This window comes from Chrysemys picta, chromosome 1, assembly GCF_011386835.1.
Source record: "Chrysemys picta bellii isolate R12L10 chromosome 1, ASM1138683v2, whole genome shotgun sequence".
NCBI classification, from domain to species: domain Eukaryota; kingdom Metazoa; phylum Chordata; order Testudines; family Emydidae; genus Chrysemys; species Chrysemys picta.
In genome coordinates, this window is record NC_088791.1 from 114,806,569 (window position 1) to 114,833,951 (window position 27,383).

General features: G+C 42.3%; 1 protein-coding gene across 7 annotated transcripts in view; it reads left to right on the top strand.

The window, feature by feature from the left end:
- PTPRO (protein tyrosine phosphatase receptor type O) overlaps window positions 1-27,383 on the top strand; it is a 242,538-nt gene that overhangs the window by 35,430 nt on the left and 179,725 nt on the right. For 4 of the 7 annotated variants that reach the window (XM_042849088.2, XM_005287510.5, XM_065567422.1 and 1 more), the window contains exon 1: window positions 11,671-12,184. The exons of 1 other annotated variant lie outside the window; for it this stretch is intronic. In XM_042849088.2, the coding sequence (XP_042705022.2) occupies window positions 12,104-12,184 (81 nt within the window). In that variant the 5' untranslated portion in view covers window positions 11,671-12,103. Of the gene's footprint in view, window positions 1-11,670; window positions 12,185-27,383 lie in introns of those variants that run through there. 2 more of the 7 variants (XM_065567408.1, XM_065567415.1) reach the window with 1 other exon arrangement.

Consider the following 27,383-nt stretch of genomic DNA (forward strand, 5'->3'; position numbering starts at 1 on the left):
ACCATAGTATCTGAGACCCTTCCACATAATAGCAAAGTCAGTAGTGACTTCATGGTGTGGAAGCAGAGAAAGAACTGACAGGAAGGGGATGCAATGCATGACAGTTCGTTAGCAAGAGTTAGGCTAACTGTAACCCTAATAACGCGAGATTTGTAGAAGCGAGGAATGTGTGAGGCAAGTGGGAAAGAACTGTGAGAGAAATAAAGCATCTGACTTGCTGTACCCAAACAAAAAGTGAGAACTGTGTTTTTCTCCGACAATGGGGTCTTTGGCTTTCCTCCCTTTTTTTGGAGAAAAACTTTACTTTGTGTTCCTAGGGGTGTTGTGTTGGATGCCCCCAGTATTAATATTACATCCCTTCGCAGTGCTCTGATGGTACTCTCAGACTTAGTGCTCTCCAGGATCCTGAGCTGTAATTCAACTCTATATATTGTACATAAAAGGAAGATGGCATAATCCAGAACACAGGACACTGGGCTGGGAGTCAGGAGACTATTCCAGTTCTGCCACCGACCTGCCTTGTGATCTTGGGCTGCTCGCTTCATCTCACTTTGCCACTGTCTTCCTCACCTGCAAAAGGAGGTGTTATGATACCTGTGTTCCTTTGCAAAGGGTTTGGAGATCTCTGGATGGATATCACCACACAAGAACTAACTGATAATATTAGCCTTCTAGAGGAAAGAAATGACACTGAAACAGGAATGGAGGGGTTGGTGACCTAGGCTGGTTGGAAGATGAAAGCAAGAAAATAAGCGGGGACCAAACGGGATTGGGGCTGGGGTGATGTACAGATCCCATGCACCATGAAGACAGAGGAGGATTTGAACACAGATACAATGAGAGGCAGGAAGTAGATCAGCCATGTTCAATTGCCACTGCTGTAGTAAAATGTTTTGCTTTCAAAGGAACAAGAGGAGAAAGAATTTTTCCCTGTGAGCCTTTAGTATCTAGAGCAGAGATAATCAGTATGTTCTGCAAGCAAAAGGTACAGCGAATGGGGTTTTCCACTGGGGTTGGCTGGAGTAAGCATTCTTTTGGACACAGACACAATAAACCTCAAGATGCTTTTATTTTGGACTCTTCAGGGCTGGGCTGAGTCTCAGTGTGGGGGTGAATAACCCAGCATCAACTAAATAAACATAACTCCATGTTGGTGAACCTTAACCAGAAAGGTTTGAGTGTGACTACTTAAAGGGCTTGCTGGGGGACATGTTGAGTGAGGTGACCCTTAGAAACCGTGAAAATCTCCCTTTTCCTAACGTGCCAGTGCATCTCTGGCCTGGTCAGACCATGAGACAGCGATAGCACAACAGCTGTATCTGGGAAGATGATATATAAAGTGGGCACATCCAGCGACCTCTGCAAGCCTTTTATTAACCACACACCCTGAGCATTGAATGATACAAATGGAGAGTCATGGGAGGTAAAGGGCAAGTACATGGTAATAGTGAGAATTGAACAGAGAGTCAATCCCTCGCAAGAAAAGTAAATCCTCTTCCCTGTTTCTTTGTATAAACTAAATTTCCCACTCATGCAATAACCTCCAGATTCTCTAGTAGAGGAAGTAGAGAAATGCAGATAGGTAAACAAAAACTGTATTGGGTAAGTGTTGTACATCCCCACTGACCTTACTCTGTATCTTTACTCACTGCATTCCTCACAACCAGTGGTCCTTTTCAGGTATTATTCCAATGTACAATGCTGTGGATTTTTTTTTGTAAGTTCTATATAAGAACAGCCTGTTCATAAGGAACAGAGGCAATGGCAAAGACAGCATTCTATTTTTTTAAAGGGAAATGACCCTCTATATAGTATAGTTCAGTGCCTCTTTAGCTGGCAAGAATAATAAATATTTGCAAACTAGATATGCTCTCCACTTGAGGGCTGCCAGCCATTCTAGTTATGAAAAGATATGGAACTTAAAAAGCTGTCAACATGTATGTTAAGAGGGATACAGGACATACCTTTAAAAAGCACTGGGATTGTATTTATCAAATCAAGAACTCACAAAGGAAAACTGCTCACATTATTCTAGCAGTCCTGGGACCCCATTTATTCTCTTTTCTCTACTGAAGTCATGGAAATGAAAAGAATTTAGGTGGGAATCTAGTTTTTAGAAAGGGTCAAAATTTTTCAAATGAAAAGGATTTCCAGTGACAAATAGCTTCTTTTTAAAGACCTCTTGGCCTAAGCTTATCTCCAGGTTCATGTTTTGTTACAAACAAAAATTCATGCCAATTTTAGGTAAAGGTATGCTGAGGCTTGTGAGGCTTTAGAATCAGAATATCAGGGTTGGAAGGGACCTCAGGAGGTCATCTAGTCCAACCCCCTGCTCAAAGCAGGACCAATTCCCAACTAAATCATCCCAGCCAGGGCTTTGTCAAGCCTGACCTTAAAAACCTCTAAGGAAGGAGATTCTACCACTTCCCTAAGTAACCCATTCCAGTGCTTCACCACCCTCCTAGTGAAAAAGTTTTTCCTAATATCCAACCTAAACCTCCCTCACTGCAACTTGAGACCATTACTCCTTGTCCTTTGTATGACCCTGGGCTGTTATATAGTTTTGGACTGCAAATTTGCAAAAGTCAGCTTTAACCCGAAAGCAGGCAAAACTTGGAGGGTTTGGCTGAGTTTTGCTTTCAGGTTTTGGGGGATTATTTCAATATAAACCTCAAACCAAACCCATTGATACCAGAAAATGCTTTGCACAAACCAATAGATTTTAAAACACCAAAACAATAAAAAAAACCTACTCCTCCACTTAGTTTAGCTTTAGTAAATCATTGGGCTTTTATTGATATCCATAGTGTTTCAGCCAGGATGTTACTCAATAAATGGTTGACTACAGGCAGCTGTAATTTATTTTTAGTCCTTCAAACAATCTACTTTTGGGGCATAATTCTAAGATTATAGCTAGCATGGAGCTTCCATGAGAGTCACAGAAATAGTCCTACTCTTGGTGTGGAAACCTGCATGGTGTTTATATCCTTGACATGTAGCATATGGGTTCCCTTTAAAAGTGTTTGCCCTACTATCCTACTGCCTGTAAAATCTTGGTATATCCCATCCAGACTCTAGACCAAGGCTTTTGAACAACTTCACACTATGCCCTAAAAGATAATCCATCCTCCAGTTTTACAGTGATCCCAGTGATGAACACTGAGCCAGGACTCTAGGAGTTTAACCAGGGCTGGATTTAGGGGCGGCTGACCCAGACGACTGCCTGGGGTGCCGGGTTGGGGTGGGGGGGACACTGGACTTGTGGTGCTGTTTTCATTGCTAGCTACAAAAGGGAAAATAGAATGTTTGAAGTAAAATGTTTCAGGTAGTCCATATGTGGGTTCATTTTTCACTACCCTCCTAGAATGTTCTGGACCTTTGTAGAATTTTGTGGAACCTTCCAGACTTTCTGAGATCTACATTTTCCTTGAACCTCCTAGAATGTTCTCAGCCATGCCCTCGCGGGTATATAAAGGGCAGGGCCTTGCCGGTCAGTCAGTGAGATATAAGAACAAACTGAAGTGAAGTGAGGGCCCAGCTGCAATATTGTGAATCTTGTTTTATTGTGTAATTGTGAAAGTGTACTTGTGTTTTAAGACTTGAAGAGTGTAAGTAGCGACTAATAAGAGGACAGAGGGTCCTGTGGCACCTTTGAGACTAACAGAAGTACTGGGAGCATAAGCTTTCGTGGGTAAGAACCTCACTTCTTCAGATGCAAGTGATAAGAGGACATATTTAATGAGATGCCAGAGATATCTATCAAACCCCTATATACACAACAACATGAAAGAAATACTGTTACTTCTTTTGGCATGCTTAATACATAATGTTTGATGACGTTCTAAGACTGTGGAACATAGACTTTTGCTCTCCCTAATACTATCTGTTTTCCCCTGGAGAAAATAAAAGATGCCCCTGAAGAAACCTTCAGGAGCTCAGTATAGGAGCGAAAAGCTCAATTGCAATCTAATTTGCAGAAAAGAGAAAATTTGGTGAGAAAATATCTGAAACAGAACAAAATAGACTGGGCTTTAGGTAGTAGCAATCATCCCAATGCAGAAGAAATTCAGGAGCAAAGTGTAAATGATGGAAGTCCTATTAGGAAGGAATTAGCAGATTTACCTGAAGATAAGGAATGGAAATGTGAGGGAAATGATGAAGAATCATCCAGTTTTCCTTGAGAGTGATGATAGAGAAGAATGTGGCTCACATGAAAAGGAGAGTAATGATAAAGAAAAATCTGGTTTACATGAAAAGGAGAGAAACGATAAAGAAGAATCAGCTTTGCATGATGAAGGAAAAAGCCGTGAAAAAACTGCACACCACAAATCGACACATCAGATCCTTCTTTATGGCCGGTGATCTTAAACTCTACCTATATTGATCGTACAATTTTGAATGGACTGGGCAAAATCGAGGATATGATGTTTCCAGTAAATAATCAGAAGCAACACTTCTCAAAGTCACACTGTGAAAGAATGCTCGAGAATGGTAAGAAACTGAATCGGTGTTGGCTAGTTTACTTGAAATCAACCGACAAAGTGTTCTGTTTTTGTTGCAAAGTATTTGACAAGAACACCAAATTGTTGCTCGTACTTTCTGGGTCCAATTACGGGGATAACTTAGCTGATGCTCTGAAACAAGATGAAAAGTCACCTGGCCATTTTATAGCCTACTCCAGATGGATGGAGGTCATGCGTAGGCTCAAGCTGAATAAATGCATAGATGCAGAAAACCAGAGTAGTATTAATGTAGAAACCCAGCATTGTAGGAACGTGCTTGAACATCTGATGTCAATTACACTCTTCCTTGCGAAGACTAATTTGGCTTTCTGGTGCTCATTGGATAAGTTGTTCACTGAACATAATGGCAATTTCCTTGGTTTGGTAGAGCTTCTTGAGAAATATGACAATGTAATGCATGAGCACCTACGTTGAATAGTTCATAAAGAAGCTATGGACCTTTACTGCAGCAAAAAATTTCAAAACAAATCGATTTGACCTTGTGGCAAAGAAGGTGCTTGATAACATTGATGTGGCTTGGCAAAACAAAGTACTATGACATAATAATGGACTGCACTCCTGACATTAGTCACAGTAAAAAGATGTCATTTACAGTAAAATTTGTTGAAAATGAGGATGGTTATATCCAAATAAAGGAACACTTTATTTGTTTCCGGTCTGTGAATGACTCTGCTGGAAAAGGCCTAACAGAACTGTTTATGAATGTTTGGAATGAAAATAAAATGAAGCTTCAGGACTGCCCTGGCCAAGGCTATGACAATGGTGTGAACATGAAAGGAAGAAACAGTAGTATCTAGGCAAGGATCCTTGCGCTGAATCCAAGAGATTTCTTCATGCCTTGTGGCTGCCATACCCTCAACCTGGTTGTGGCAGATGCAGCTTCATCATCTTTAAATTCAGTATCTCTCTTTGGAGTAGTGCAAAGGATATATGTCCTGTTTTCAGCATCAATTATCAGGTGGAAGGGTCTCAGGGATAATGTTACAAATCTGACTGTGAAGCCACTAAGTGACACTCGGTGGGAGAGCTGCATTGTCAGTATAAGGCCAAGTGACTGAGGTTTATGATTCCCTAATGGAACTGGCACAGTCAAGTTAAGCCGAAGTTGGAATCCAAAATGAGCTGCAAAGCCTGGCAAACCAGATCACTGACTTCTAATTTCTGGTCTCAGTTGTGGCTTGGCATGATATCTTGTTCCAGGTAAACGTTGTAAGCAAGGCATAACAAACTCAATCGATGAACACTGTGACTGTTACTACATTGATGAGAAGCTGCCTTGATTTCATGGTGGTCTACAGAGACAACGGATTTGAAGATGCAATCATTGCTGACAAAGAAATGGCAGAAAAGAGTTGAGCCTGTCTTCAAGGAAATTCGTATTCATCGGAAGAAGACACAGTTTGGCTATGAGGGCAGAGATGAGGTGATGGGGAGCTCAAAAGAAAAATTCAAGAGGGAGATTTTTGCTCACTCGTTGACATTGCTCGAGTGTCCCTTGAAGAAAAGTTTGGACAAATGAAGTGCCACAAAAAGACCTGGGCTTTTTTTGTATGACCTTAGTAAGCTTCCGATGGACAGGAAAACACTCTTGAACAATTGTACGGTCCTTCATTGGATGCTGACACATTGGGAATGTTTGGATGTCAATGATAAAGACCTCTGTCAAATTGGACATCAGTCACATTTTTGCAACACAGTAAGCACTCGCGACTCCAAGTTCTCCAATTCACTCATGGTGCAGAGCTGAAGGACACTTTTCCTAATGTGTGGATAGCTTTTAGGATTCTGCTCACGCTGCTGGTCACAGTTGTGAGTGGTTAGCGCAGCTTTTTGAAGCTCAGGCTCATTACAACATATCTTCGATCGATGATGGCCAATAAGAGACTGACATCGCTTGCTATTTTATCGCTTCAAAATGCCATTGGTTAGTCTTTGGATCTCTCTGATGTAGCTGTGCTTCAGTTCATGAGGGCAAAGGTGAAAAAAGCGACCTTTTGAACTAAAGGACTAGGGTTAACATTCTAAGGCTGTCACCTACTGTAGGTCTATTTAATACTGGTTCATCCAATGTTGGTGCACAGTTTAATTTTCTTGATAGTGCATTTCAGTTATTCTTTAAAATTAAAAAGTTTTGATAAGCTTAGAGGAAGTGAATTGTTTTATTTGCTTATATATGGCATGAATAAATACAGATTTACAGATCTTTGCTTGCAAATTTATTGTCTTATATCACAGACATAGGCGCTGATTTTTTCTTTTCCCCAGAAGTGCTCAACCATCACTCTGCCCCTTCCCCTAAGGCCCTGTTTTCGCTCTGCCTCTTCCCACCCCCACTCCCTCCCCTTCCTCCCCCAACTCTCTGCCCTTTCCCAAGCCCCTCCCCGAGCTGCTAAAGAGCTGTTTGATGGTGGTACTGAGTCCTACCAGCTGCTTGGAGGAGCCTCCACCCCCTATCAGCTGTTTGGTGGCCATGCAGCCCCCATCAACTGATGAGTGGGGGGGAAACAGCTGTGGCCGGTGGGTGTTGCAAGGTCCCCCCACGGTGGCTGGGAGCTGTGGGGTACCCCGGCTGTGGGTGGCAGGGGCTCCCCACAGTTCCTGGCTGCCACAGGCAGCAGGAGGACCCTAGAGCTCTGACTGGGTCCCCGTGGCTCCTTAGCTGCTGCGGGTGGTGTGGGGATCCCGCAGCTGAGCTCCCCACTTTGACATAGAAATTTATAGTAAACGTCATGGACAGGTCACAAGCATCCATGAATTTTTCTTTATTGCCCGTGACCTGTCTGTGACGTTTACTAAAAATATCCATGACAAAATCTTAGCCTTAGCCATAACTAAGGCTGCAATTTAGTCACTGAGGTCACGGAAGTCACAGAATGTGTTACTTCCAAAGACCTCTGTGACTTCAGCCAGCCCCGGCTGGGAACTGCAGGGTCCCCTGCCTGGCGGCGGGAATCCCCCACAGCTTCTGGATGCTGCAGGTGGCAGGCGGACCCCCCCTCAGCTCCCAGCCATCGTAGGCAGCAGGGGGGACCCCTGTAACTCTCCACCTTTGGGGTGGAAAGAGGGACCCCTGCTGCTCCCATCCACCGCGGGTGGCAGGGGGACCCCTGGAGCTCTCCACCTCCATGGGTGCCAGGGGAGGCTCCCAGTAGCTGTGGGTGGCAGGAGGAACCCCTGCAACTCGGAGCCACCAGAGGAGAGGGACCCTGGAGCTCTGAGCCCCCAGGGGTGGTGGGGACCCATGGAGTTCCCAGCCCGCCCACAGCTACCCAGGCTCCCCTTTTGTCATGGATATTTTTAGTAAAAGTCACGGACAGGTCACAGGCTTCCGTGAATTTTTCATTATTGCCCGTGACCTGTCTGTGACTTTTACTAAAAATATCTGTGACAACCTTAGCCATAACCAATAAAGTTCATATCAAGTCCCACTGGCCCATATTCTAAAGTACACTAAAGTTCTGCCTGGTGTACCTGAGGAGGGTTGCTGTAAGTTGCTTGGGTTTGTAACAGATTCCTAGGGAAGATTATGCCAATTGGGTTTGCCAAAGCACAGCATGCTATCTCCCATCCCCAGCCTGCCACCTTTCATGCCCGGTACACCCTGGGAAAGGTGGCATAAAGTTGCTGATGTCAACTTTATGTGAACTAGGGATTTTCCTCTGAGAATCGGGGATCCCCAGCTGCCCTGTTAAAACACTACAAGAAGCAGTACAAAGGGGCCAGAGTGGAGGTTCAGGATCTTTCTCAATCATTTCATTTAAGGACCAATCAATAACTGGGAATACAGTACTGCCTTCTCGGTCTCTTGCTTGTTATTTTCCCCCAGGATTATGTGGGGGCATTGCAGGCTTTACAGTGTATTGCCTTTCAAACTGTCAGTATAGCATTTCTTCTGTACACAGTGGGTAGCTGCTATTTGTCATGAAGTATTTTTTGGTAGTTGCTCATCAGTACCTTTTAACTATACTGCACACTGTTACAGAACATTGTTCTAATGATTATTCTGCTTGAAATTGTGGTATCATAAAGGTTCTCATTAATTATTTTGTCTTATTGTTTTATTCAGAAACAGACTCATTTATTTCTGTTTTATTGCTCAGATGCTAAAAGAAAAAATAGAGTAATAGAGTAAGGGTTTTTTCTTGTGAATTTATTTTTCTCACCTCCCATTCAAACAGGTCTTATGTCTCTTTATTACTCCCTGACATCTCATCTTCTTGCAATTTTTCAGTTGCTTACCAAGACTTTCCAGGGAACAGTCACCAAAAACCATGGACCTAACATGACTGACCTCCATAGGTTGCCAACCTTCGCTTTGTTCACTCTGCTCAGATGTCACGTTCCTTTCCCCTACCCTTTGTCTGTCTTCTCTGTTTAGATTGCAAGCTCTTCCAGGCAGCCACTGCCTATTACTCTGTGCTTATATAGTGCCTAGCACAATAGTGTCCTGATCTTGATTGGTCTCGGGGGGCTACCTTAATACAAATAATTAAAATGATCATCTCCTGTGGATTCCAGTTATATACACACACTAGCTTGATCACTGGAGAGATGCTGAATACCCTTAACCCCCACTGATTTCAGAAGGGTATAAGATGAGGGGGGAGGGTTATACTGTAGTGGCAGTGCAAAACATGAAAGTTCTTCATGAAATGCCCCTTCTTCAGCCCCTTTACATGAGATAAAAGGACTAGTGTGGTGTAAAGGGGCCCTAAAAGCCCTGTATTTGGCTTGGGGAGAATTCCCCAGGCACAAGCATGGTGGAGGACAGCCATAAGACTGTTTGCTAAGGACCACAAATTCCAGCATAGGGGGTAGGGTGGGAGGGACACATTGTAGAGATTCAGGGTAGGGCTATCTGCCAGCTCCAACTAGGAAGGTGCAAAGTCATCATAGCCCAGTCTCTCATGTTGGGCTGTGAGTTGGCTTACCCAAGTCTTATAACTATAGAAGTCTTACCCAAGTCCCTTACCTAAGGTATCCTTATTCCTGAAGCAATTCTCATTTCATTCAACTTTCTTTCACTGTTGCTTCTGAGAGTGTTGTTTTGAGACACCAATGGGGTATATGGAGAACAGTAAGGAAGGAAGATTTTTCAGTGTCAGGTGAGATCTCTTGGATTTTCTCTTAATTTCAGGCCATATCAAATATAATATCTGCTTGCTATCTGATTGTAAACTTGGGGAATGATTTGCCCAGAAAAGCAAGTCAGTAAGCTCTTTCCCTCAAGGGTTAGATGTTTATCACCACTACAATAATTTACCAGCTGCAGAATGTCTCTTAAGTTCTGAAGTTCATTGTACTCCCCTATACCATGATATAAGAGTTCTACCTTCCCAAAAGTATTCACTGCCCCCCCTGTCTTTCAAGCAGCCACTCTTTTAAACCATCGCCCTGAACACCTGTGTATAAGGAAGGGAAACACTGAGCTAGAGTTACCTTTTTGTTAACGGGTTCCAGATAATGCCCCATAGCCTGACACACTCATTGGACCTATATCCTGCACTGGTAGATGGTGCTTTGTGTAATTGGGCCTTTTCTGTTCCTAACTACTAAGAAATAAAGATGCAAACAACAATTTCCTTCTGGGGCTTTAAATGTGGGCAGCTTCCCAGGAGCTGCCTGCTACCTAAATTTCCCATTATTTTCTGGACTAAGCCCCATGAAGTGCAGGAAATAATTCAGCTAGCACCATTTAAGTGCCTAATTCACCAGAAAAAACCCCAAACCTTCATCTGGCTCCAGAATCATAGAAATCAGAGCTTCTGTTGACTCAAGTCCCAACTTATGTGAAAACTGGAGAGAAACTGCATGGAAGTTAAAACAGAGCCTTTAAACTCTGAGTCATTATCATCTAACTCATAGCGCTGTAAGAAAACAACCTTTTAATTGATTATTTTAAAGGACTCATCCACAGGATTTAGTAGGCACATTAATTTAGTAGGCAACATCCTGCTTTAGTGACTCTGGAACATTAGGAAACAAAACAAACTTCAAAAACATTTGCAATCAGCCACTGTATCCGCCCAAATGTAAAACAGTAGATCACTCAGACAAAAAGTAGAAAGCGGTGAAGGTCCAATAACAAAGTCCATTCAGTCCAGTGCCATCAGTCCATATCGGCACATTTACATTACATGGCCTGATTTTCCTCATGCCTACAGGGGTTGTAACTCAACTGGCTTCAATAAGGATACTCATGATTTACATCAAAGTGAAAGGGAATCCGATCTATAAACTGGATGTTATAATCTTCTCTGAATCCTAGGTTAGGGAACAGCTTTTTCCTCCTGGAGGTCTGAATGGATTCCCCCCCCCTTTTTTTTTAGTGGGTCAGGTGATGCAATGATACTAGAGCGTTTGGGGCTTCCTGCTGCATGTCCTGAATACCTCCTGTAAGATGTTGAGCACCCACAATTAATGCTCGGCACCTGACATGATTAAGCACTTAAGCCTGGATCCCGCAAAAACTTATGCACATGCTTAACTTTAAGCACTATGAGCAGCCACCCAGAAGTCTAGGGTGATCTGCATGGGTGCAGGGGCCATGTGCACAGAGTCAAAACTGGGATCAGGACCATAATTAGACACTAAATCTTATTGTCAGATACTATAAGTGTGGGACAGTTATTAATAGAAACCAGTTTCTTGATGGAGGTCGACAAAGGCAAGTGAATGGAAACCTCCCTTGGAAAGTATAGACTGAAATCACCATAATGTCCTAGGCAGGGTATAGTATTTGCAGTGTTTTTCTAGCTGTGCTGGTGCTAGGATATTAAAGAGACAGGGTGGGTCTCTCTACAGGGAATAATGATGTTTTTATAGCCATATTTACCCTGTTGTTTTTTTCTTCCTCTGGCAGCTTAGTTTGAAACTACCTTGCTCCGAAGAAATGGGTGGGGCACCATATTGAGAGTGCTTTTGGCCAGTTGCTTGTCGGGGAAGATAGATGAGGATCTTGTCAAACTTGGTTGGGAGGCAGGGGGAAAGGGCTGAGGATGCATTTTGCTTTGTGTGTTTGTTTTTTGCCTGAACAGTGACAAGCCAGAGAACAGGCTGGTGAAAGTACACGACGAGAGACCTGGTTTGGGAGCAGGGGCAGAGCTTGGGGGAGGGGAAGGGTGGAGCTAAGAGTGGGTGGGGAAGAGAGGGATGGGAGGCTGCTCGTCACATTCAGCCTGGAGCGAGGAGTCCTCATTCATTCACTGAAAGCCAATAGGGAAGGACCAGAGCAAAGGAAAACTGGAGGCTCAGCTGACCACCTTCTGCACCTCCAGAGAAGGAGGAGGAGGAGGAGGAGCACAGCCGCAGCATAGTATCGATTCACACCCCCCCTTTAATTAAGAGATCAAAGAAACTGCTGGAAAAAATACACACCGCTCTTCCCCAATAAAACACATGAAGAGGGGAAGGAGAGGCATGATGTGTCTCCTGGGAGGGACGCCCGTGCTTCGAACCGTCTGATGCTGCAGCAGTTCGCCATTGCGAACCACAGTTCGGAGCCAGCCGAAGGAAAAGCCGGGGGAAAACCCCCGCAGCCCGGCTGAGATTTCTGCGTGCAATACTCCCGCTGCACTTCAATGATCGGACCCCGGCCGAAGGGAGGGAGCAGCACCCGGATGACCCTCCGCTCCCTGCTATGGCTCTTTTTGTTCCTCAAGGTAAGGGAGAGATCATATGCATCAGCCTCCGCCCCCCCGCCTGCCTTGCATCGCCCTCCCTTAGCGGGGGGGATCTGGGAGCTAGGGCAGGGCAGATGTGCGGGTGGATTCATTGATTGTTGTCTCCTTCCTGCATGTATTTTGATGGATGTGTGTTTTAAAAAAGTGGATTTGTCACATTTTCTCCCTCCCGCCTCTCCCTTTGTGCTCCTTAACCATGAATAATAGGGGCTGGCGTCAAAGGTCGGTTTGTTGGAATATGCTTTCTAAGGCAAAATGAGGTCACTTTCACAGGGTAATCTCTCTCCGCTCCTGTATCCTCCAGTGCTGGCGGGCACATGCAGAGGAGGGCTTTTTGTTCCTCCACGGAAACATGTTGCCTTCAGTGGGATGAAGACTTAAGAACCAGCGCTGCTGTTTTATTGTTTGATCTCATGGTGCCCATTGCAAGTGTGTGCTGATGAGCTTCAGTTTCCTTGGAGCAGAGAGAGAAATCAAAATGAAAAGATGAGACACCTCTTTAAAGTAACCATTCCTGCTTTAATAAACCTCCCTTTTGGTCTTTCCATTGCACTGCAACCGGTGCGGTCATCAGTACCGGAAAACCTATTGTGGCTGTTTATAAATTCTGTTTTGAGATGCAGGACCTGATCCTCAGCTGGTGAAAATCCAGCACCGCTCCAGTGAGGTGAATTGAGCGATGTCAGTTTACATCTGGCCTGTTATGTGTCAATTAATCATTGCATGCATCCGAAATGTACACCATACCAATATGCCGCCAGGCTACAGTAGCTGCTGGTGCTTTAGTTTTATACAATTGTTCTGCCAGGGCAAAGTTATTTAATTACTGGGATATCAGCAAACATGTTGAAAGGTTGACAATATGATATTCATCTGAGAGTGATTTGAAATTTAATTGCACAGTAATTAAGTTCCATTATGCAATAAGTTCACTTAGTTCTTTCCTCCCAACTGATTTTTATCAGCAGAGACTGTCTAGGAATGCAAGGAGGTAAAGTGGAGCTATCCCTTCAGCACCCCACTGATACCTTACCTACAGCCTGCTTCTGCAAGGTGTGGAAGCCTAGAGTAATTGAGGGGCACTCAGCCCCTCAAAGACACTCAGCCCCTTGGACAGGATCAGCCCAATAAATAATAGAGAACTTCAGAAATGTGTAGTCTGGCCATGAAAACATTCTATCACTAAATATATCTGTTTTTTTCATGTGTTTTATTTATTATGAGGGCACCATTCTGATCATGTAAAGCACAAATGGAAAAAATATTTTAACCGTAGCTATGCTTAGCTTTACCTTCAGATTATTACCATTCTCGGCTCAAGCTCAGAATGTCTTCCTGAGAGATTCACTTTTCAAAGTTCTGCTTAACGCTGCAAGCTTGGTTACACATGACATTTTTGTCTTGACGCTTTTGGGTCTTTTTAAGGTTTCCTTCAGCCTATTTAATATGCTTCATGTAACTCCACTAAAGGGAAATGTACGTACCACACAGGCATATGGCATTGTCTATAATTATCATTGCACTGAAATTACAGTATTCTGCACATTTTACAAAACCAACCCACAGTTTTGGATAATTGTCACTGCTTAAAAGAGCTCCTCAGCTAAGGGCCTGATCCTACAATTCCTCTTTCATGTGAGTAATCCTTACTGGTGTGAGTAGTCTCACTGAAATCAATGGGACTACTCATGTAAGAGTTTGCAGGATCAGGGCCTAGAATAGCAGCGGTGTTGCTAGTAAAGACTGACATTCTATTTCCAGAACTATTTAGGAAACACTTCCACCACATCTATTCAAATTATATTTGTTGGAAGCTAGTCTCCTCACTTCCACAAGAAACATAGATTTGTTTGAGGTAAAATGGGAATGGAGAGAATAGGCTTTGGTTTCAAAGAGTTTGATCACAGATTCTTTTAGAAAGACACTGTTACTGTGTCCTTGCAGTCTTGCAGATAGATGAAAAGTTTGCAATTAATTTATATGCTAGCTCCGGTTCCGATTCAGCAAAGCACTTAAGCACGGGCATTGCTTGAAGCACATGCTTTAGTCTATTGATGGCAATGGGACTGTGTTATGTGTGTAAATGTTTTGCTAAAGCTTTCCATCAGCACTATGAGACCAAAGTTTGCTGCTACAAAATAAAAGGAAAACATGTGTTTTTACATGGAATACACTCTACCTGTAAAATAAATGGTAAGAAATTTAGAAAAGGAAAAAGTTCAGAAAGCTAAAGCCTCAGGGTTTCATCCCAGGAGAAAATAACCACCACTTCTGAGCCAGATAAATATCAATAGTACCACTGACTATTGCTGGTCAAGAAAGGTCAAGGACTAGAATTGCAGGAGATGCTTCAGGGTGATAATGAAGTGTATTAACAGAGTTGTATGGTGGTTTGGCACTGAAATATCAGGGAAAGCTTGCAGATCAGGATTGCGGTGCATTGGAAGCACAATGTATGACTGTGAATATGATATTAGTGGGATGGCAAACTTACTTTTATTAATTCATCTGAATGGTCACTAGATGCTTTGAGGAGGGGTGCATTACTGGAGTCAACGGGTGTGAAAGAACAGGACTGAAATGCATTGGAAGAGTTAGCTGAGGAAGCTTGCATAGAGCCTAACCACTCTGTCTGTGCATATATCCAATCAGAAGTGTGACTGCAGCACAGGTAGATACCCTAGCTACCTTTGATCTAGATATAACTCGAATAACAGTAACAGTGAAGCCATGGCAGCATAGGTGGCAGCACAGGCTAGCCACTTGAATACATACCCATGGTCTTGGACAGAGTTATAGAGCCTATGCTGCCTTCTGTGCTGCTTTCGCTTCATTGCTATTGGTACTCACCATAGCTAGATCAAAATTAGCTCAAGTATGTCTACATGTGCTACAGTGCCAATTCTGACTGAAGGGTAGATATACTCTTAGTGTTCAGTTCAGACCACTGCTATGAATCCCTTTTCATGAGCATTAGGACAAGAAGCAATGAGCTTAAATTGCAGCAAGGGTGGTTTAGGTTGGACATTAGGAAAAACTTCCTGTCAGGGTAGTTAAGCACTAGAATAAATTGCCTAGGGAGGTTGTGGAATCTCCATTTTTGGATATTTTTAAGAGCAGGTTAGACAAGTACCCATCAGGAATGGTTTAGATAATACTTAGTCCTGCCATGAGTGCAGGGGACTGGACTACATGACCTTTCGGGGGTCCCTTCCAGTCCTATGAGTCTATGAAATTCACTCCATTGTCTTTAAAGATCAAAACTTTTTTTTTCAATGAAAAATGAATGAAATTAAAGTCAACATTTCTGCACAAAGCATTTTGTTCATTTTATGCTGTTTAGACATGCCAGCGTGTTGGAGGCAGGTTAGCACTGGCTCCTTAGAAATACTGAAGTTTGCCAACCTGGCATTATTAAGTTGATATTTTGCTTGGAAGTTAATCTCATTGAGAAAACAGGTGCACTGAACTGAGAATCTGAAAAGGGCAAACAGTGTCTGTGTGCTTCCTGCTTCAGCATTAGTGGACCTAATGTCACTTTCTAAGCTGCATCTGTTTGGTAGGGATAAAATGTCACTCTTACTGCCATCTGTAAAACAACCACTAGGAAGCTTCGCCCAGTGACAAACGTGCTCAAGCTACTTATTCTCTTCCCTTCCTGACATTGTGTTTCATAGTTTTTAGAGAGAGACGCTCGCAGCTGAGACATGAATCCTGATGTGGTCCAGTGCAATAGCATTTATTCTCTGAGGTTCATAGAATATCAGGGTTGGAATGAACTTCAGGCGGTCATCTAGTCCAACCCCCTGCTCAAAGCAGGACCAATCCCCAGACAGATATTTGTCCCAGATCCCTAACTGGCCCCCTCAAGGATTGAACTCACAACCTTGTGTTTAGTAGGCCAATGCTCAAACCACTGAGCTATCCCTCCCCCCATAAAAGGCCCAGAAGCCCCAATGCTCCTGGCTGGTTTTGAACCAGATACCTTCTGCATGTTAGACCAACATCATAACTGCTACACCACAGAAACCACTTACTGCACCATTTACTTATCTTGAAACACCTCAGTACAAACCTTAACCCACACAATGCTCTTCACCAATGGCTTTCCCAACTGACAGTTGATTTAGAAACTAGCAAGAGTAAGAGAGTTCACCTGGGGAGCACAGGCCAGAGATCAGTAAGGATTTACAGTAGGGGGGAGGTGAAGTAGGTTAGGCTGGGACAATTTTCTGAAGGAAGCTCTTTCTGCTACAGGAATCCCTTACTGACTTAGCACATTACTTAACCCTACTGGTTCCCAAAAGCCTTGAGAATCAAGTTCCATGGTGTGTTTATATGTGTTTATGTATTTAGATTTAAAATTATAAAAACATCCTTCCAAGACTCGAGGCACCCTAACATAATTTAATCATATAATAACTAAACTGCTATTAAATTAAACCTCAACAACATTAAAATCCACTTCACAGGAACTTGTCTGGCCAATCAGGCTGCAACCTTCATCATCTAGGAAGCACATCCCCAGCCTTCTCCCAAAATCCTATTGAACACATTTGCTTTTGCAGTGTGCCTGGAGAGTCCCCAAACTTGGACCAAGGGGAGTGCAAGTTCCAGAGTCCCAGGCCCTCACAGAGAAGGCCCTGCCAACTGTAGCCTCTCATATAATGAAACTGATCCAGCTCGACTGCCCCCTGTTTTTCTGCAGCTATGGCAGTATGGCATGGTGAGAGAGGCAGTCCCTCAGACAAGTCAGTCCCAGGCCATTTATAGTTTGAGGTCCTAATCAACACCTTAAACTCCACCCAAAGACCAGTGAGCAACTAGTGCAGATCCTGACACTGGTGTCATGATGACCTTCTCAGTAAGCAAACTGCTGAATTCTGTTCCACCTTCAGTCTCTGAATGGTTTTAAGGCATAGTCCCATGTAGAGCAAATTGCAATACCCTGATCATGAAGCGGCAAAAGCATGGGTAACAGTGTGAAGGCCTGCACCTGAAAGGAAAGGCCAGTGTCCTAGCCAGATGCAGATGGTGAAAAACTGACTGGGTCACTGCTGAGATATGATTGCCAAACAGTAGCTGGGGATCTAGAATCACTCCTAAGTTGTGAACACTATTAACTAATGGCAGCATACTTCCTCAGTCACAGGGAATGATCTTATCTCTGTCATCTCCTCCAGCCACTTGCCCCAAACAACCATCATCACTACCTCAGTCTTAGCTGAGTAGACCTTCAGCCAGCTTGGTCTCATCCATGCCTCAATCTTGACTAAACACAGAACTTCATCATCTGAGTGGGATGACATGGAGACATACAGTGTCATTAGCAAAAAAAACACACCACACCCCATGTCTCCTTACTAAACTTCCTAATGGGTCCATATACATGTTGAACTGGAGTGGGGAATGGGGAGGGCCGACCCAGTCAGCTTTTTACCATCTGTGTCTGGCTAGGAGGTTGTGTCCTTTCCTTTTGGATGCAGAATTTTGTCATTGTTATCCATGCTTTTGTCACCTTAAGATTAGACCACTGCAATGCATTCTACATGGGTCTACACTTTAAAACCACTTAGAGACTGAAGCTAGTGCAAAATGCAGCAGTTCATTTATTGAGGGTGCATCTTTTGGCACCCCATAGCTGAGAGCTCATTGGGAAGAGAAGCAGTTGTCCACAGCTACCTGCTGAGATCCCTCTAAGAGAAAAAAATGAAACCACTGAAGAACAGCCCCAATGCAACCAGTACAGTCTCTATGCCATAACCAGATGTATACCCAAATAGACCAGGGTGAAGGAGATCAAAGGGATCTAGGTTTTGTGTGAGTTGTCTCTCCCAGGAGCGGCACCAGGGTTTTTGCCACCCTAGGCGGCAGTGCTCCTCCTCTGAGCATTTGGCGGCGGGGGTCCTTCGGCTCCTTGTCTTCGGGGCACTTCGGCGGCGGGTCCTGGAGTGAGTGAAGGACCCGCTGCCAAATTTCCACCGAAGACCCGGAGCGGAAGGCAAAATGCCGCCTCCCCAAAATCCTGCCGCCCTAGGCGACCGCCTAGGGTCGCCTAGTGGAAGCGCTGGCCCTGGTCTTTCCACAATTATACCAAAGAAGGAAAGATAATACTGGTCAATAGCTTGCAAGATTGTCAGAGTCCAGTGAGTGTTTCTTGAGCAAAGGCCACACTATTGCATCCCTGAAAGTAAAAGGTACCCTGCCCTCTCTGAGAGGTGTGAACAGTCTCACAAGTAAGGGAGTTAGTACTTCCCCACTGGCTTTCACTAGCCAGGAGGGACATATCCCACAACCTTCTTTTTGAGTCTAAAGTTTTCCCAACACCTCCAGTACCTTAGGGAGCATCGCTGGCTGAAATTCTATCAGAGAAGACAATGTCCTTGTACCCTTAAGACATTGCTTTGCCACCACAAAAGCACAAAGTACTTGTATCAGTTTTAAGACAAGCTAAAAAAATAATCTGGTATATCTTACCGCCATAAATCTTAGGGCCTGATCCTGAAGTTCTTACACTGGCAACCATCAAACTGGTTTCATGTACTGTTGGATTGGGCCGTTGTAGTGGTTGGCTAATAACATCTTTATTACTACAAGCACTGTAGCCCTCTAAAAATTATAAAGTTATACTTTAATTATTGCTGTCTTTAAATATTGACCTTAGAACAAAATTTTTAGTTAGTCAAAAGATAAAACACGTGATGATCAATCTTAAAATGGATTAAAATGAAACTTTTATTTTTTCACAGTTTGACTAATGGAACTCCAACTGCTACAAGGTGGCAAAATAGTTTAGTAAACATTCCAAAAAAAGGACTGGACATTTATTTATTGCACATGCCATTACATGCACAATGGTAAAGAGAAATTGCAAGGGCTAGCAGTTCACATGCTTCAGGGCTTGAGTGGCTCTGCTGGTGGGGTCAGGAGGAAGTTTCCTTAGCAGTGGATTGCATGGTGACAGCATGGAATGGGAATCAGGAGACAGATTCTAACCCCGTCTTTGACAATGATTCATTGACTTTGGACAGACAAGTGACTCCTGGGGAAATTTTCAAAAGCAGAAAGGACGTTCTTTAGGATTTGGGCACTTCGCTCCCCTTTAACTCTGTGTCTCAGCTTTCACATCTGTAAACTAGAAATAATACCTCCTTGCCTCTCAGGGCTGTTTTCAGGCTTAATCAGATAGGGCCAGATCTGATGCACATTATAAGTCAATGGGAGGTTTTTCTACTGAGTACAATAGGCACTGGATCAGCCCCTTTATATTTCTGAAGGCTTGATATTCTATAATAAACAGTGGAAGCACTAAATAATTATGACTATTGCATTGTTAGGTGCAGTGTAGGGGCCTTATGCCTTCCTTTTGAAGCATTCCACATTGGCTGCTCTTGGAGACAGGACAATAGTTTGGATGGACCATTGGTCTGCTCCACTCTGGCAGCTCCTATATTCCTACGTAAAAATGCTGAATTTGGAAAAAAGGTAAATGAAGAAAATAGCCTAGATAAATATATATTCTACATAGCATATATATATTTTTGGAAGGGAGGGAGGGTATACTTCCATGATCATATATCAGTTCCTGACATGGAAATTCTGAGAAGAAAGGGATTTTTTTTAATGAAAGAAACATGACATTTCACATTAATTTTAAATGAATTCCTTAAGATCAGTGTTACTGCAACAAATACCTGAATGAATAATGTAGAGATGCTTAAAGTAAAATGTTACCAGTTTTTCCCAGCACTGTACTTTGATCTTGAATGACTATAGAAAAGGTGGCGCGAGTAACTCATAATGAAAGAAAGGGGAAATGCTAATCTCGCATGCTAGGAAATGACACTGGCTTTTAAATGAAGGCGTTCCAGAAATGACACGATGCATCGTGTTTGGCTTACTATAAAGACAGCATATTGTACCACAGTGAAAGTAGGGAGTGCTGTGTCCAGATTACTGTAGTTATTGTATTTCCTGCATGCAATTAGAGCACAAATACCTTACTGTAAGCATTAGTGATGGGAAAGATGGTGACACTGTTGACAGTAACAGAAAAAGCAGCAAGAGGAGGAGGTTTAGGAAGGAAGATAATAAACTTGGTTTTCATCATGTTGAACTCCTCATGCAAGAGCTCCAGGAGGAAATAGGTGGAGATGTGTGATTGAATATGGTGTGAAATGTTGGGGATAGAAAGGTCAATTTGGGATCTTTAAATACAGAGGCTGAGGGTTTCAAAAGAGTCTATGGGAAATTCAGCGTGGTGTAGGTGCCTAATTGAAGTTATTGGGAGAGGTGGGAATGATGGAGGCTTTTTATGGAATAGGGGATACAAGGTCATATTTGAAGATGTAGATGATGCGCTCCTACATATCTGACACTAAGATGGGACCCATTGTACGCAAGATCACCCAATATTCTGAGACCTTCACGGCAAAGACTACTGTATCAGAACATTCGCTACAGCACAACAGGTAAAAGTAAAGAGAGAATTTCAGTCTTAAAAATGAACAGGAAAATGTTGTGAAAATAAAGGGCCAGAACATCAGAAGTCAGTGAAGCAATGCCAATGTACATCAGCTGAGGATCTGGCACGTTGTTTAAACACGGCTGCTTGTAAGATCCCAGGGAAACAAAACTAAATTCATTGTTTAAATAAGTTAGGACATTTTGTTAACTTTTGCCTTTTATCCTACCTGCTGTGAGGTTTCCAGTGATCACCCCTAAGTGTTCAAAATGTTCCTCGGGGGATTCAGGAACTCCTATTAATACCAATGGGACTAGGACAGCTAGAGCCTTGAGCACTTTAAAATTGTAATGATAAAATATTTGTGTGTGTGTGGGTGTGTATATGTATATGATTAGAATAGTCACCTTTCTCTAGTAGCATCTGCAGGTCATTTCCATTTGATGGTTCTTTAGATTTATATCCAATGAGTTAGTGGCCTCAGTTAAGTTTCTAATGGTTTCTAATAGCTAGAGATTAGCTTAAGCCCTGAAGCAAACAAATTGGCCACAACTGCATCCTGTTAAAAAGAGAACTGTAAAAATCAAGATGGAAAAATATATATCTCAAGGGAAAATATGAAAACCTTTTCTGGAAATTTTCCTTAGAGTATTTGTATTGATTGCTGAAACACTATTCCTTAAATCAATAAAGCATTAAAAGTACTCAATACTCTTAATGAGCTCCAAAGGAACTATTACTTTGGATTGTGATTGCAACTGCCATTTGACTCTCTTTTCTTACCAACATTTTATTACTAATGACTTATAAATTTGAAGGGGAGGAAAAGATGGCTGGTGCATTGCACCACTACCCATTGGTGTAAGCACAATCCTTCTTCCCTTCTAGAAAATGTTAAAAGTTTAGAAAAGTCTAAATTATAGAAGAAAAAAATTAAGCAAGTCACCTTTCTCTGTTAAGACGATTGAGGGGCGTGCATGACTTTTTCCCTATTCCATTTCACTTATTACTTGTTCTACATACAGCTGTAAAAAGGCAGCATGCTAGATCTACCAGGAGAATAAGGCAAATGTGTATTTTTCAGCAACTTCTAAGAAGGTGTATCTGCTAGATAAACAAACTTATGCTCTTTAATGCAATATCTTGAGATGTCAGGATTGGAGTGAATTGTTTTGGAACCAAAGAGGGATTCCTATGAAAAAAAAAAAATTCTTGCTTGAGATATGAAAGATGCCTTTTAAAAAAGGTGTGCTATAATCCTTGTTGGGGAAGGGTCCCCTAAAGGGAAATGATGGGGAATGGGAATTGGAAGAAAGTTTAAAACACATATGGACTTCTGTACCCTTTTGTGGTCTTCCATCTCTGGGGGGTTATCTTTTGATTAACCCTAATGTAGCCATGCTGGGAAATAAGGCCCCCACTCCCACCTCTCTGCACAGTAGGGTTATGCTACCAAAATCTTGGGGCCAGGTCCTCAGTCCAGTGGAACCCCTGTGGTCCCACTGTAAACAAGTGTTGGGTGGAGGTGGATGAACCCAGAGTTCTACCTTCCCTCATGTTGCGGTCAGTGGAAAGGGCTGGACATACAGGGAACTGGAGGAATGAGCTGCATCCTTTCAGGGGCTGCAGTAAAGGCACTAATGTAAAGTGGCTCCTCTTGCAGAGTCATTAAATTCTGCAAAACTTTTTGCTAAATCTGTTTCTCAGACAAATTTTCTGAGCAGCTCTAATCAGAAAATTGAGTTAAAATTTGAAATGTATCAAATAATCCCTCTGAATCACTAGGTTTTGTTACTCTGCTTGTTTTCTTACCCATGCTAACCTGTGTCCTTATGGTATTTTGTAGCATATGTAGTTGAATTATGGACCTCCCAATAGGCATCTTGTAAGACATGAACCAGATCAAAAGTCCTTTGCTAACATCATCATTTGCATATACAATTAAGCTACATCTAGGTATGATCTCTGGTCTTCATACAGTATTGTCTCCCCTGCAGAATACAATCCATTAACATTTATATAGCTATCCTTGCCCCTTCTGGCAGACTAGTTTACTGCCTTCCTGTAGGAGTTTACCTACGCTCTTTACCTGGAGCGTTAGACTAAACATCTTTCTCTCTTTTTTCCCCTTCCCCTTGTTTCTCCACAGTCTCAGTTTATATAAGTGAGTGGTCATTTCTCTCAGATGCTAGACTGTGCTATACCATATGTACACAGGGTGTTTTTTAAAATGCATATTAGGGTTTGTAATCTGTATGCAGAGCCACCTTTTAGAGCATGAACTCTCTCATGCCCACAGCCGAGGACTATGTTCTTATCAAATATACATTCTTAGCTTGAAATGTTAAATCACTGTTACTAAAGTAACATAGAGAAAGATTGGCTGGAGAGACCATGTCAAGGAAATGAATTGTATCAAATCATGATTGCCAATTAATTGTTTGTAATGGGTGGAGGGGTAAAATGAAGGTATTCCTTCAGTGTTTCCACCACCCTTCCCCCAAACTATCTGATCCTTGGGTGTAAAAGCCTACATGGTGGTACGTCCAGGGTAGGAGAGGGAAGTGCAGAACACCACCACCCCATGCAGTCCCTCCTGTAGCTCCCCACACATTTGGATGGTGCAGAAGGCCAACTTTTACAGAAGGCCCACTTTGCATGTGGGTGCTGAAGGGGCAGGGCCATGGCTCCACCTCTTCCCTGTTCTTCGGGGCACTGCACCTCATGGGGCACATGAAAGGAGCAGAGACTGCAAACTCTCCAAGTTCCTCCCTCCCTTCAATCAACACCTGCTCAGAAACATCCCCCCGTCTCCCCCACACACACTACGTGCTCCCTTTGCCCCAGGTCGAGAACCCCTCCTTTTCTTACCTCACCTCTCCACAGCTCAGAATAGCCCTTTCAGACCTATACACATTCGCACTCGATACTCCTTGTCTCAGAACACTGATTCCTCTCTCCGTCTGCATGCATGTGCTCAGCCCTCCAAACTCGGAAAACCCAGTCTCAGGCTTCAGAAATCTCTGTGACAGATGTGGCAATTTCCTGCAATATCCCAACAACCCTGATTGAATGAAGTTTAAGTATTTTAGGAGTTCATTGGATTAAAAGTGCAAATGTGTATGTATTATTGTGGGATTGCAACGTCTCTATGGGGGAGACATGACTAATGTCAACCCTGGGAGATGTTAGGAGCTTCAAAGGACTTTGAAACAACTTGGAAGACAAGAAGGAACATTTAGGATAAACAAAGTAGAATGTGTTTCCTAGGAAATACTTGGGAAGAGGTGAATGCAAATTTTCACTTCTGGTCCCAATGTTTTGAGACTACACCGTGAGGAGAAATGCATTGTCTACGAATTACCTATTCACAAAATCAAAGGCCCCAAAACTGTAACAGAGTGACTCAAATTCATTGGGGTTCTTGTTTTAAGCTAAGGTTGTTATGAACTGGTGACAACAGAAAAGCCCCTTGATGGGGTTAGAAGGACATTCACTGGCCAGAGCCCTTGGTGGAATTGGGGTGATCTCTGGTAAGCTTATTAGCATGCGGGTAGGTTCTTTGTTTTTAATATGTTTTTTTCTGTAATGCTTTTACTTTTAAGAATAAATGTGCTAGCTTAAAATGAGCTGTGTGGCCACTTACACAGTGTATATAGCAGGGGTAGGCAACCTATGGCACACGTGCCAAAGGCGGCACACGAGCTGATTTTCAGTGGCACTCGCACTGACCGGGTCCTGGCCACCGGTCCGGGGGACTCTGCATTTTAATTTAATTTTAAATGAAGCTTCTTAAACATTTTAAAAACTTTATTTACTTTACATATAACAATAGTTTAGTTATATATTATAGACTTATAGAAAGAGGCCTTCTAAAAACATTAAAATGTTTACTGGCACACGAAACCTTAAATTAGAGTGAATAAATGAAGACTCAGCACACCACTTCTGAAAGGTTGCCGACCCCTGGTATATAGCCTCTGAAGAGAAGGCAAAGCAGGCCTGCTGAAGGAATCTGACTGGCTGGGCAATTCACACTGTAGGCAAGGAACTGTGGCAATAAGTGGTACCGCACCTTGCACTATATCAGTGACCCTAAACAGATGTGGCATTAATGGGCATAAGCCCCACCAGCAGCCTTTTATGATCAGTACCCTGACAATGCAAGAAGATTACATGTTTTTGGGTTCTGCCAGAATGAGTGTGTGTTGTGATACAATTTGTAACACCCAAGGTTTTCCAAATAACCAGTAAAATACTTCTGAAATTGGTTCATTTTAAACATGTGAAGTTGCATTTCTCGTGCGTTCTTTTTGGACTGTATCTTTGTGTAAAGAAAAGAGGTCTTTGTTCCATTTACGGCTGTAATAGTCCTTCAGTACATTTACATTTCAACAAAATTCTAAATAGTCACAAAAAGCATGTTTGCATGAAAATACGATTTCACTGGAAATATCAGCTGTTCACAGACAAAGATCATATTTCACAGCGAGAAACAATGGTCTAGATTCTGATCTCAGTCACCCCCATTGTGAATTCAGATTAACTCCACCACATTCAGAAATGTAACTGAGATCAGAATCAGGTGCAATGACTTTCAACTCCACTGGCTACAAGTATATCAGGGTGGTTTTTCTTAAATTATTGTACCATCATTTTCAAAAGATGTGGGATAAAGCCTTCCTGGAGAGCTTTAGATTATTTTCACCCCACACCTTTTCTGGGAAAGCATTTAACATATGTTTGGGTCTTTTCAGTTGACTAAATTACATCTACTCTTTCCATTAATCATAATCCAACATTTCTGGTAGATAAATTGGTTTCCTCTACCCCAGGACAAGTTGATGGGCCATAAAATAGATTTTGCAGTATTTATCACTATGGTTATAAGATTTACATCAAGGTCCCCACTGAGAACTAAAACCCCTAATCACTGACAACAGAGGTGCTTTCACAAAACATACTGGGATTTAATCTGTCACATTATTAGTGAGTAGCAATGCCTTCCCCAGAAGGAATATGACCTTGATTTGGATATCACTGTTTTAAGTTCTTGTAACTTTGCTAGAAATCAAGTGGCTCCTAATGTTTCTAAAAGCAAAAAATGATGCTTTTGTACTTTGTTTAATCATAATAGCATGATATTTCTGCAGAGTATCGTTGAAATGTTTCAACTGGCGCTCAACGTTGCTGCTCTTAATCTGTGAATAGAGATTTTGTGCTCCGATACTCATAACAGTGATGGCTGCATTATTATTAGAGATTATTCTTAGGCTGAATACCGAGTCCTTGCTATAGTGGCCATCAAGGGACCAATCCTACTCCCACTGAAATCAGTAGCAAAATTTCCATTCAATTTAATTGGAAGGAGGATTAGGCCACAATTTATGGCTTGAGCCTGCTGATACTTACTACAGAACATAGGCCTGAATTCAGCCAGGAACTTAAAGGTTTGCTTAACCTTAAGCATATGAGTAGTTCTGTTGGTTTCCGTGCAATGGTGCAAATGCAAAGTAATGCAGATGCTTAATTATCTTACTGAACTGTGGCCATAGTACTGACTGTTGTGAGTAGTCCATTTACCCAATTTTGGGTCCAATTTCGCAGTTGTCAGGACTAAGTAACAATGATTGAATTCAATCAAAAGTGTGTGTGTGTGTGTGTGTGTGTGTGTGTGTGTGTGTGTGTGTGTGCGCGCACGCACGCACTACAAGATTAGGCTATACAGGCAGGAGAATAAGTATAGTGTTTTCTAAGGCATCACCTTTAAAATAGAGTGTCATTTAGCAACAGGTTTAATGTCAACACCTACATGCAGGAAGCCCCCTCACTTTGTACTGTAATCATTTTAAATCTTAGAAGCAGCATCATTAAGTGTGTGTGGGGGGGCCTTAAGAGAGCACACTGGTGCTGCCAACTCAGTAAAGGATGGAACTTTTCACAAGATTCTCTTCATAAGAGTGGGGGGAATTATACTTCGTGTCTTAATCATATTCAATTTATTTAAATTCTGCCTCCTGCTTAAACTTCAATTGTCTTTTCAACTAAATATGGTGTCTCTTACTACCAAACTTAAACTGTTCAATGTTGCTATGTGTTGTTACACAATCACCATGTTCCATCATTCAAGTAGCTGAAATGATCCCTGTATATTAGAGCTGTTCTTAAAAAAATAAGTAATTATAAAAAAAAAAAAAAAAACCACAGGGAAAATGTGTGTGTGTGTGGGGGGAGTTTTTCTATTTTTTGTTGAAATTTCAATGAGAACTTTAATTTTTGAAATTTGATATGCTTCAACCAACTCTATCTAGCTGATTTGCAGAAGTCATCCCTGATCACAATGAGTTACGTGGAATGAGTAGAGCTGCTGGAGAAAAGTCAAAATGTTGCTAAAGAATGTACAGATTAGCACAAAGAAACTTTCATTTGCTAACCGGCTCTGGAAATGAATAGAGCTTGGTGGAAAATGGTATTTCTATCTCACAAAAGTTTTAAGATTTTGAAGGTGTTCTCCTCTTCCCAAATTGAGACAAAGTCAAAATCTCATTTTTTTGCAAACCAAAAATCCAAAAAGACAATTCCAATAGGGTTATTTAAAATATTTTGTTTTGATAATTTCAAAATATTTTTTGTAATTTCAACCTTTTTAAGCTTTACCTTAAGTTTACTTAAGTATCTAAACAAAAATATGCTTTAAACAATAAAAAAGGAACT